This window comes from Sorex fumeus, unplaced genomic scaffold (assembly GCF_029834395.1).
Source record: "Sorex fumeus unplaced genomic scaffold, SorFum_2.1 ptg000037l, whole genome shotgun sequence".
NCBI lineage: Eukaryota > Metazoa > Chordata > Mammalia > Eulipotyphla > Soricidae > Sorex > Sorex fumeus.
This window is the reverse complement of record NW_026606094.1, coordinates 72,652,414-72,664,253: the sequence shown is the minus strand read 5'-3', so window position 1 is coordinate 72,664,253 and position 11,840 is coordinate 72,652,414. Positions and strand designations below refer to the sequence as shown.

General features: G+C 52.7%; 1 protein-coding gene across 1 annotated transcript; it reads right to left on the bottom strand.

The window, feature by feature from the left end:
* Positions 1-5,839: 5,839 nt before the first annotated feature.
* On the bottom strand, positions 5,840-10,838 carry LOC130027518 (indolethylamine N-methyltransferase-like). The gene is made up of 3 exons (XM_056118349.1): positions 10,654-10,838; positions 9,508-9,715; positions 5,840-8,810 (listed from the first exon to the last, which is right to left on the bottom strand). Exons 1-3 carry the CDS (start codon positions 10,802-10,804, stop codon positions 8,378-8,380), a joined length of 792 nt encoding a protein of 263 aa, XP_055974324.1. The 5' UTR covers positions 10,805-10,838; the 3' UTR covers positions 5,840-8,377.
* Between the last annotated feature and the right edge of the window lie 1,002 nt (positions 10,839-11,840).

Here is an 11,840-nt window from a genome sequence, read left to right as displayed (position 1 = left end):
AACTTTTTTTTACAGTGTTGGTAGGAATGTCAACAGGTATAGGATACATAGGAAACAGTATGGAAATTATTTAAAAAATTAAATAATGGGGGTCCTTGAGCCTCACTCCAGATGATCAGAATGCAAATGTGGCAACCTGGCTGTACCTTGCTACGAACAAGGTTTGTACTGTTTGTTGGGTCATATAGTCTTGGCCATCTGACCAGCTTAAAATCCAACCAAACCTGTGACTAAAGATGTTGGGGACAGTGGAGGCAGGAACTCAGCATCTCTGCAGTGTGCCAGCTATTTGTTTGTTTCCAAGAAGTGTGTTTCTGTATCTGAGTTATTTTATTAGGATATTATTATTAATTTAATATCTATATAAATTCATATTGATTTATAATATTAGCATGCATTTAATATTAATATTAACTGTCACTGTCCTCCCGTTGTTCATCGATTTGCTCGAGCGGGCCCAGTAACATTGTGAGACTTGTTACTGTGTTTGGCATATTGAATACGTCATGGGTAGCTTGCCAGGCTCTGCCGGGCAGGCGGGATACTCTCAGTAGCTTGCCGGGCTCTCCGAGAGAGGCAGAGGAATCGAACCCAGCTCGGCCAGGCCGGCTGCGTGCAAGGCAAATGCCCTACTGCTGTGCTATTACTCCAGCCCATATTAATTATATTTAAAAGTAATATTATATTAATAAGATCACTAATCACGGGCCTTCTCCATCCCATACATTTACTGTGCTTACAACATACCCGTGTGTCTGGGCCAGCACACAGAGCTCAGGGCCCAGATCCTTCATGAGAAAATGTTCTACATCATTAATCATCAGGGAGATACAGATCAAAACAAAAATGAGATATCATCTCACACCACAGAGACTGGCCCACATCCAAAAGAACAAAAACAACCAGTGCTGGCGTGGATTAGGCCAGAAAGGGACCCTCCTTCACTGCTGGTGGGAATGCCGAATGGTTCAGCCCTTTTGGAAAACAGTATGGACAATTCTCAAAAAATTAGAAATTGAGCTCCAATTTGACCCAGCAATACCACTCCTGGGAATATATCCCAGAGAGGCAAAAAAGTATAGTCAAAGTGACATCTGCAATTGTTTGTTCATTGCAGCACTCTTTACAATAGCCAGAATCTGGAAAAAACCTGAGTGCCCGAGAACAGATGACTGGTTAAAGAAACTTTGGTACATCTACACAATGGAGTACTATTTAGCTGTTAGAAAAGATGAAGTCATGAAATTTACATACAAGTGGTACTATATGGAAAGTATTATGCAAAGCAAAATGAGTCAGAAAGAGACATAGAAAGATTGCATTCATCTTGGGAACATAAAGAAACAAAATAGAAGACTAACACCCCAGAATAGCCAAGATAAGTACCAGGAGGTTTACTCCATGCCTTGCAGGCCAGCCACACATGCTAGGGGAAAAGGCAGCTCAGATAGAGAAGGGAGCACCAAATAAAGGGTGTTGGGAGAATCCTCCCAGGATGGGAGAAGCATGCTGAAAGTAGACTATAGACCGAACATGATTGCCACTCAATGTCTCTTTTGAAAACCACATCACCTAAAAGGAGAGAGAGAACAAAAGAGAATGCCCTGCCACAGATGCAGGGTGGGACGGGGAAGGGATGGGGGGTGGGAGGGATACTCGGATCCGTGGTGGTGGAAAATGGGCATTGTGGAGGGATGGGTACTTGATCATTGTATAATTGAAACCCAAGCACAAAAATTTGTAAGTCTACAACTGTACCTCATGGTGTTTCACTAATAAAAATTTTAAAAAAAAAAGACTTTGATCCCCAAACAGGGCAAGGCCTACCCACTGCTGTGCCGATGCTCGGCTTACATCCCAATCTCATTTCCTGCCTGAGGGACAGCTGCCCTCAGGAACTTGCCTCTTTGCTGAGACTTGCACTTACTGAAGACTTCTGACCCTTTCCTTCCTCGATAAGCGAGTTGAAGTGCCTCGTGTAAACAACATTTCTCCTGACTGGGATTTTTAAAAAATTTTTTTAGTAATTTTTAATTTGATTAAAGAATTTAATTTACAAAGTTTTTGACATTGAGTTTTAGGCATATGATATTTCAACAGCAAACCCAGCACCAGTGTCAACTTGCCTCCACCTGTTCCATATTCTGTCCCCACCCGCCGTCCCCTCCTGTCATCCTGACAGGCACATTACAAAGGTCCAGTGGCTGCATCTTAGATCTCATGCTTTCCATGTTGTCCAGTCTGTGTTTTGGATCCATGGCTGTACCACTCACTCACCCATATCACCGATATAATTGAAGTCCTGACCCCTGTGCAACACTACTTCCTGTTCTCTTTTTTCCCCCTGATTTCTTTCCTTCTCTGTCCTTCTCCTCTGTAAACTCTGGGGCCAAGGGTGAGCTAGGCATCCCCCCTTTACTACAGTACATTTCCTCATCCAGGATTCTATACACCACAAATAAGCAAGAGCATCCTGTGTTTATCTTCACTTCACTCTGGCTCACTTTGCTCAACATGATACTGATGGACCGTTTTCAGTACTCCAGGAAAGATCAGGAATGGGTCTGAGATTAGCCCGGGGAAGCTAACGAGGGCTGGTTTCATGTTGGATTATAGTTCTAAACATTTTAGGTTTGACATTGATTTGTACTTTCTACCCCTGCAGGGAGCTTAAGTTTATTGAGTTACACCCATTACAGTGCTCTCAAGGAACTCCCATTCTTGTGTTTATCTTTAACTTCTCCTCTATGCTCTGCTTTTCTCTATCTGTTAATCACTATATTCCCAAATCAGACCCTGTAACCGGTAAGTCATTTCTCTGAGGACTCTGGATTTTGTATATGTAAGTGAAATATTGCTTTTCTCTTTCCTTTATGTTCTTTGCATAGTTTATGACCTTTAGAACAATGTCCTTTTTGTATAGACACAGGAAGACAGTAATGCTATGCTTTTGTAACTTTGAAGTTAATGGACTCAGAGTAATATTTACTCCTGGGCATCTGTCATGTTTACTTAACTTAAGCCTCAGTTGCCCTTAGCTCCTAGCACCCCAAAAGGAGGGACTTGGGCAGACCCTGGACAAGCTATAAGCTATCCTGGCATCAAAAAGGGACAGGATAAGTACCATAAAACATACAGTAAGTTAAGAGCACGGTCATGGAACAAACTCTGTCGTGATCCAGAAAGAAGTAACTGAATAAGGACCCTGCTGGGGTTAGGAAAGACTAACCTGTCTGAGGATTGTAGTCTGGGATATGATGTCCCCAAGAAGAGCCACACTTTAAGCTTAATGTATCTTAATTTATCTTAATATATATCTGTTAAAAATATCTCTGTCCATACAAAATGACTAGAAATATTATTAAGAAGTAAATTTAGGATCACTGTTTAAATGGATACGGGCTAAGGAAAGGAAAGTAATACACCCTTTGATGGAATTCCGCCCTTGGGTGGATCTCCAGGCAAAATGAGAATTTTATCCTTGAGTATCTCCTAGCACTTCCCCTGAAAAAAGGGCTTTATAACTGTTCATTGTGCAAACACACCTGTGTGTAATTGCTACCCCCAACCCTTCATGATTTCTCTGTAACTAATGCCGTGAGACTCCAGTAAACAGTGACTGATTACCAACCAGCCTGGCAGCCCCCGTTTCCTCCTTCATTGCCTGTCTGCAGTGGCCGGCTGGGGTGGGGAGGCAGCTCTTGGCCACCGAGCACACACGTTGCACTCCCACACTTTGAACTCACAGCTTCAGGCAGGTGTCTTGAGTGTTTGAAGGAACCTGAGGCTCAGAGCTCACCTAGAAGACTCTGGGACAAGCAGATCTGCCCCCTGTATTTCCTCCTCTCCCCCATTCACTCCTTCGACACCCCACCAGGATGTGGGGAGTTAGAACTGCGGGCAGAGGAGACTCGAAGTCACATGTGAGGTTGACATCTCTGTGGTCAAATGCCGTGTGATTTCAATCCCATCACATAGTGGTGGGGTGCAGAGTTCAGGGCATGGGGGCATGACACAGTGTAATCTTCAGAGACTCGTGTCTCCAACTGCTGCGTGTCACTTTAGGACTCAGGAGCCTGCCGTAGAGTGGAGACGAGTCCTGGTATTCCACAGCAGGCCACGCTTCCTCTTCGCAGGGAATGCGGGCCCTTCTTTCCATTAGACATCAGCAAAGAACGCACTCAGCACCCAACTCAAAGGTCATCTCCAGGAAGTCTTCCTGGAATGACCCCAGGCACAGTCCCACTTGCTCCTGAGTTTCTCTGAGATGACAGAGGGGCGAAGGGTCAGCTGCCAGGTTTTTAAGCCACACAACCTGGGTTTTGGGTTGGAGCAATAGCACAGTGGGTAAGGCATTTGTCTTGCACGCAGCCGACATGGCCGAGCTGGGTTCGATTTCTTCGCCCCTCTTGGAGAGCCCGGCAAGCTACCAAGAGTATCTCGTCCTCAAGGCAAAGTCTGGCAAGCTCCCTGTGACGTATTCAATATGCCAAAAACAGTAACAACAAGTCTCACAATTTGTTGTGAGATGTTACTGATGCCCGCTCGAGCAAATCGATAAACAATGGGAGGATAGTGCTATCTGGCTTTGGAAGCCTAGTCCTGCTCTTTTGTGACTCTGTGACCTTGACCTTAAGCAAGTCTTTTTCATTGCTGGGTCTCAGTTTCCCCACCTATAAAAGGAAGGCTAAAAAATGACAACTTCCAGATCAACTGCTGTTGTGAAAAGTAAATATTTCTAAGCGGAAGGGGGCTTCCCAAGCAGTGCTCAGAGGGGCTTGGGGGCCACTCTTGGTGACATTTGGCCAACCTGGCAGAATGGTTCCATTCCGGAGCCTGGTACGCCTGACAGAACTCCCTGGGCCCTAGAGCTGGGGAGGGATCCCTGTCCCACCGCACTAGGCATGACTCCCCAGATTCCCCACCTGGCTGAGATCAGCAGCAAGGGGGGCAGAGCATTGTGGAGATAGGGGTGGGGAAGCCCTGCCCACAGATGTCACAGAATGTCCCATCACAGAGCCGGGAAAGGGATCAGAGAATTCGGTCAGGGTGCAGTGTGACCCTTATGTCCAACTGGGTCCTTCAGGAATCCTGCCCGGAGGGGGTTGTGCTCTCACTTGAAGTGAGGTTGCTGCCCCGAACCCAGACTCAGCTATCCAGGGCCCAGGTTGGCCTGAGTCCCTGCGGCCCGGCATGGTTCTCTGAGAGAATGGAGAAGGCCCAGGGCTCTAGTCAGCTGGGGCTGGAGGAAAGAAACATGGGCCACCATGTTTCACCTGAAGAAAAGGCAGTGAGTCTCATCGATTCTCCCCCGCCCCCCCCCCCCCCCCCCCCACACACACACACACTGCAGACTAAGAACGTAATGCTTCCTTTCCCTGGTTACCTGGGAGCTAGTCGGGGCCACATGACATGTGGAAAACTTCGCCTTCCTTGTGAGAGCAATGGACATCGCTGACAAAATCCCTTTTTCTTCTTCCTTTTCCCAGCTTTGACCAGAAGTCTAAAGGGTGGAGCTAAGGCAGCCTTGTTGGCACCATGAGGAAAGGCTACATTAGAGTTGCAGGTCAGTATTGCCACAAGTCAGTGTCTTGCACTGTTCTCTGAGAAGTAAAGGCGAAAATGGCAGAGCCCCTGCCCTGGGGTCTTCTGTTGTTTGCACCCCTGATATAACAGGATGCCGTCCCCTTCACCCCAGGTAGGTAGAAGCTTAGAGATTGACTACACAAGAGAAGTCAGTCCTCTAAGCCCACCTCCCTCCCCCAAGCCCAAAGGGCAGTTTCCTTCTCTGAAGACCCCGTCCCCCCACACTCTCCGTATCTCAACTTCCGTGCACTGGTGAGGGTGAAGCAAACGTTTTATTAAAGCATGCAGAGTACAAGTTATCTCCATGGAGTCTGGTCGATAACATGGAGACTCAAGTCAGCACGGCCCAGTCAAACAATAACCCACATCTCGAGCCTCTCCTGGCTCCCCACTTCCACACTCACCTCCCGGCAAGTGTCGCTCATGCTGAGCTGCCCACAGAACCAGGCCCCTGGCCAGTGCTCCGTGTTGCCAGGCTGAACGGCACAGCTCAGTGGCACCTGGCACTGTAGACAGGGCACTTATTTCCAGCTTTGTTTGTTTGGTTGGCTGGTTTTGGAGTCACACTCGGCATTGCTCAGGGGTTATTCCTGGCTCTGCACTCAGGAATTACTCCTGGCATTGCTCAGGGGACCATATGAGGCTCGAACAAACCCTGGTCAGCTGCATGCATGGCAAATGGCCTATCTGCTATGCTATCTCTCCGGATCCTCGTTTGTAGCTTTTTTCTCTTCACAATCTCCTCTCCTGGACAACATCATCCCTTTGCAGAAAGCACCCCCCCACACACAACACACACACACACACACACACACACACACACACACACTGCTTCGGCTGCAATAAAACCTCACATATGCCCAAACATTGGGCTTGCCAAGATCCCCTTAGTCAACCCCCTTCCTGGCTATGGGTCTCTGAGTCTCTGTCTGCTGACCACCCACCTCTCTCTGTCTCTTGACCTTCCCACCACATCCATTTCCAGAACTTTCTCCAGTACAATGCTTCTCCAGATGATCCAAACAGGGCTTGATGAGATCAGCCCGTTTAGGGAGGAGCTTCTGCCTCTCTGGCTCAGCCTGCATTGCTGGCTACACACCTGGGCTGGGAGTGACCTAGAGGAAAGAGCTGCTTCTGTGTCCTTTCAGGAGGGGGTGGTCAGTGGAGTGGAGGGTCCACTGGTCTGGAGTCAGGGGTCCCTGTGCTCACTCCAGCTCGGACACCATCTTACTGCGTGTCTCTGGACAAACTGCTTGCCCTCTCTGAGCTTCCGCTTCCTGACATAGCAAAATGAAACTTCCTCACGAAGCTTCCTACTCGGGCAAAGGGATCAGACTCAATATCTGCCATGGCTGCTCCAGCTCTGGGGAGATGTGACATCCATAGAGACTTTCTGCAAAGTCTTGGATTGGCAAAGCACTTTGCATCAACGATTCCCTGTTCCTGGGAGGTGATTAGATGATTAGATTAGGCCCCAGGGCCCTGCTTCTCGGCAGGAAATGTGAGGCCCAGAGAAGGGACTGATGGCCCGGGAGCCCTCAACCCAGCTGCTGAGGCTGGAGGCCGGATCCCCAGCCCTGCAGGTCTAGGGTCAGTGTGAATTCTTCAGGAGGGACCGGAGGAATACAGGAAGCTGAGGAGTGCAAAGGCAGAACATGACAGCCTGGGGAGGCACTGTCCCAGCTACTCTGAGGAAGCCCTTTTTTGTACTAAGTCCTTTGGGGGGGGGGGGGGAACTCTTTTTTTTTTTTTCTTTTTGGGTCACACCCGGTGATGCACAGGGGTTACTCCTGGCTCTTCACTCAGGAATTACTCCTGGTGGTGCTCGGAAGACATATGGGATGCTGGGAATTGAACCCAGGTCGGCCGCGTGCAAGGCAAATGCCGTACCCACCGTGCTATCGCTCCAGCCCCCTTTGGGGGACTCTTGCTGGGACACGTGGGAAGGTGAATATGCCTTAAGTTCACTCAGCCCTGACTCTCCACTAGGCACCTCTCAAAGGGCTGAGGGGCCCAGTCCAGAGCAGAGGAAACTGACCCAGACCAAAGAGTAAATCTGAATTTGGGGATGAGCATGTTTGCGTGATCTGGGGGGCAGACGCTTCAAATTGTAAAACAGTGTTTTGTTCATCTGAATTCCCTTAACTGGACATTTCTGGACCATCAGCCGTGCTCCGGGCCCTGGTGTGGACTGGCGAGAGGGGACTGTGAAAGGCTGGGAAATACCGTGAGCCAGCTATCCAGCTTGAAGTCAACCCTAGCAGGTGAGCTCACATCTTTGAAACCCAGGGACTGCCACACAGCCTTCCTCCACCCCTCCTTCCATCCTCTTTGTGGAAGAAAAAGAAAGAAACATGTTTTCCTGCTGGTGAAACACGCACCAACACCCCACCCCGGGGCCAAAGGCTACCTGCATGGATCCCAGGATATTCCAGGAGGGTCAAAGGTCAAAACTGCAATAACGGGGAACCCAGGAGGGTTGGGGAAACATTGGGGTAGGAGCTTTCCGACTCTCTGTTCTGGGTCCCAACTCTGAGTCTGTGTCCTGTGCTAGCCCCTGCGGGGTCAGGAGAGGGACTGAGGGAACATATTAGAAGATGGACTCTTCCAGGGCTCTAGGAGCTAGGACGGTGCCAGCGGACTGCTAAAGCGGGGTGTTAAAACCTCAGGCTTTCAGAAGCGGGAGTTAGTGGGAAAAGCAAGGCTCCTGCGCCTACCCTATTCCTGTGCCCTCCCGCACAGGGATGGGGAGGCGCTGGGGCCTGCGCGTGGCCTCGCGGGTGCTGGCGGCTCAGGACCCCAGCTTCTTGCGGGCTACAATGAAGCTGATGCCCCCCGTGTTGGCCGCGCTGGCGGCCGTGTAGCTCTTGGGGCTGTACAGGAGCTGCTTGATCTCCAAGCCAGCGTCCAGGACGGCCTGCTCCACCGCCTCCTTCTTCAGGGCCACGCAGGAGAACTCCCGCTTCCCCACCATGTAGGACGAGAGCCCGAGCGTGACGGAGGTCACCAGGTGACCCCCGGGCTTGATCAGCGAGGCCAGGTTGGCGATCCCCGCGCGGTAGGCGTCCAGGCTGCAGCAGGCGCACTCCATGGCCAGCAGGGAGAGCACGCAGTCGGCCGGGGGCAGCACCACGGGGGCCAGCGGGTTGGCCAGGTTGGCATCACACTTGAGCACCCGCTTCACCACAGCCCGCACCTTCTTTGCTTTCTCTTGCCACCGGTCACTGCAGGCAGAGGGGAGGGTGCAGTGAGGGGGCGGGGGCAGTATAGGGGGCAGGGCTCAGGTAAGAGTGGGCGGGACCATCAAGAGGGCGGGGCCTGAACCGGAAGCGAGGGCGGGGCTGAGTGCAGGTGGGCGGGGCCCAGAAGGGAGGGCGGGGCTGAGTGCAGGAGGGCGGGGCCCAGAAGGGAGGGCGGGGCTGAGTACGGGGAGGGCAAGTGTCCATGAGGTGGACAAGGGAGGGAGGGAGGAAGGAAGATGCAAGAAGACAGGGTGGACAGGGGAAAGGCAGGGAAGGAGAGAGAGAAAGAAAGAGGAAAGAGAAAAAGTGGGAAGGTCGGAGGAAGAGAGGAAGGCAAAAGGGAGCGAGGAAGGAATCTGGAAGGTAGGAGGATGGAAGGGAGGAAGGGAGGGAAGAGGAAAAAAAGAAAGGAGGAAAAGGAGGAAGGAGGAAAGGGGGGGAGGAAGTAGAAAAAGGAGGGAAATCAGGAAGGAAAGGAGGGATGGGGAGGGAGGAAGAGGAGAAGGGGCAGAAGGGAAAGGAGGAGGCTGGCCTTCCATCTGGTCTTTGGTCTCCGTGTGGGAAGCTGCCCCGTGGCCCCACCTGCAGCCCCACCCAGAGCAGCAGCTGCATCCCTCAGCAGGCCATCCTGGAAGTGCCAGAGCCCCCAAGCGGGGGCTGGGGGCCAGCCCAGCCCTACCTGTTGCCCTCCAGCTCACAGGCGAGCTTCAGCGCCGGGGTCCAGTCGTAGGCCCCCGGCTCCTCCTTCAGCCACTTCTGCAGCTCTTCCCGGTTGCGGTCGGTGAAGTCGGACATAGTGATGTCCCCGAAGACCTCGCAGGCAGCCAGCAGTTGGTAGATAGTGGGGCCGGAGCCGATGTCGATCAGCGTGTCCCCGTGGAGGCCCCCTGCAGGAACAGGGGGTGATGGTCAGGGACCCAGGGAGCAGCCCCGGCCAGCACTATGACCCAACCGGCCCAAACAGGTGGAAGCATCTCAGCACCAGCGGTTCCCTTTGCCCATCTCAGAACAACCCTGCGCAGTGCCCACCACACTTGCTTCCATTCCAGAGAGGAAAAACGGAGTCTGAGAAAGGCCAGAGCACTAGCCCAGAGCAGATGCACTGGGGGCGCGGCTGGCCGGGAGCCCTCTGAGGTCCAGCCCTGCCTGGAGGTTCCTCGGGAACAGGAAAGCAGCCCTGAGCAGGATGTGGGGACCGGAGCCCGGGGTGAGCCAAGGGTCGTCCGGAGAACAGAAGAAGCCTCCAGCACTGATCCCAGGGCCTGGGCACGGGGCCATCCCCTTCCCCCAGGGTCACCCCAGTCTGGGCCAACCCAATTCCTGTCCCACACCCCCCCCCCCCACCAAGCAGCCTCTTTTAACCCCTCCTGTCCACCCACTCACGAGGTTCATTTTCACTGGGCTGGGGGAAGGGCACGGTCACTGCAGCCATGGCCAGGGGCACCCAGCCCCAGGCTTTGATTCCAAACCCAGCCAGGTGCCCGAGGCCCTGGGAAACTGCACTCACTCCAAGTCTGGGACAACCCCCCCAACCCCCCCCCCCCCCACACACACACCCAGGCTCTGCGTTCCTCGAGGTTGTCCCAGACCCTCAGCATTGCCCCATCTGGGATAAACGCTGTAGGTTGGAAGACCTGACGCCAACCCCAAGTTCCGGCAGCACAGACCCCCACCCCCCACATCAAAGCCCCTGGAGAAGGGGATCCAGTCCCAGCAGCTCCCCACCTCGTCTCTGACCCAGGCAGTCCCCGAGAGAGAAGAAAGACCGCCCCACTGCATCGCAGCATCTCAGCCCCACTGCCCCGTCCAGGGTCTCCGTGCTCACCCGGGCGGAAGGTCTTGTGGAGACACTCCAGGTTGAACTTGAGCATCTCCACCTCAGGCGAGGGACCCGCCTCGAAGCGGTAGTAAGTGTGCAGGTAGTCCCTGGGCTGGAAGTGCTTCTGGTACTCGTCTCCGCCTGTGAAGCCCTCCATGGTGACCCTCAGTGCACACTTGCTCGCCTGCTGGGTCTTATGAGGCTCTGGGTACTACAGGCTCCACCCCGCGAATTCCAGCCCGGCCCTGGCTCCTCCCCAACCTGGTCCGCCCCCACGCAGGGGGAGAGGACAGGGGGCCTGGGAGGTGGCAGACAGAGTCCTGTGGAGCTCAGCCCCCCTCCCCCCACCTAGGTCCTCTCCACACAGAGCTGGGTCTATGGGGGAGAGGGGCTGGAGGAGAGGGCAGTGGCATGGAGGCCAGTCCCAGGTCCCCTTCTCTACCCAGCCAAAGGGGTTCCATCTGCATGCCCACTTCACGGCTTGTGGGGCCAGAATCACTCCCTTAAGCAGAGGTGCATTTGGGGTTGTTGTTTTGTTTTGGCCATTTTTGTTGTTGTTGTTTTGTTTTGTTTTTGTTTGTTTGTTTGGGGGCAACAACTGGTGATGTTCAAAGGTTACTCCTGGCACTGCGCTCAGAGAATTACTCCTGGTGAACTTAGAGGACCCTATGGGATGGCGGAGGATTGAACCCCAATCGGTCACATGGGAGGCAAGTGTACTTGCATGTGACCAACTGTACTCTCAAGTCCCGATGGTGGGCTTTTCTTTTTGGGTTTTTGGTTTTGCTTTTTGGGCGGAGGGACACCTGGTGGCCTTCAGCGCTAGGGACGGATCTCTGGCCTCATGTGAAGTTGGCTCCCACGTCTTAGCTTCTTACCCTGCAGGTCACAACTCCACATGGGGTGATATGACTCTCGAAGAAAATCATCTTAAGGAGGGGGGCAAGCAAGAAAAGATGGTCTGGAGGTAGCAGAGGGGCAAGGGTCAGGCGTCATGGCCTTCACTGGGATGTAGAGGTGAGGGATCTGCCCGGTCCTAAAGCACTAGAGCCAGCACTACTGGAAGCACAGGACTCAGCCTCTGCTTTCATCACCAACCTGAAACGTGTCTGTCAGGGGTCCAGCGAAGTACCACAATAGCACGCTTGCCAGGAGTGATCCTGGGGCACAGAGCCCTAAGCACAGCCGGGTGT

Coding starts and splice junctions, on each gene's coding strand:
- LOC130027518 (XM_056118349.1), bottom strand. CDS start 10,804: ATGGAGGGCTTCACAGGCGGAGACGAGTACCAGAAGCACTTCCAGCCC. Junction 9,716..10,653: donor CCACAAGACCTTCCGCCCGG/GTGAGCACGGAG, acceptor CTGTTCCTGCAG/GGGGCCTCCACGGGGACACG. Junction 8,811..9,507: donor TGTGAGCTGGAGGGCAACAG/GTAGGGCTGGGC, acceptor CTCTGCCTGCAG/TGACCGGTGGCAAGAGAAAG.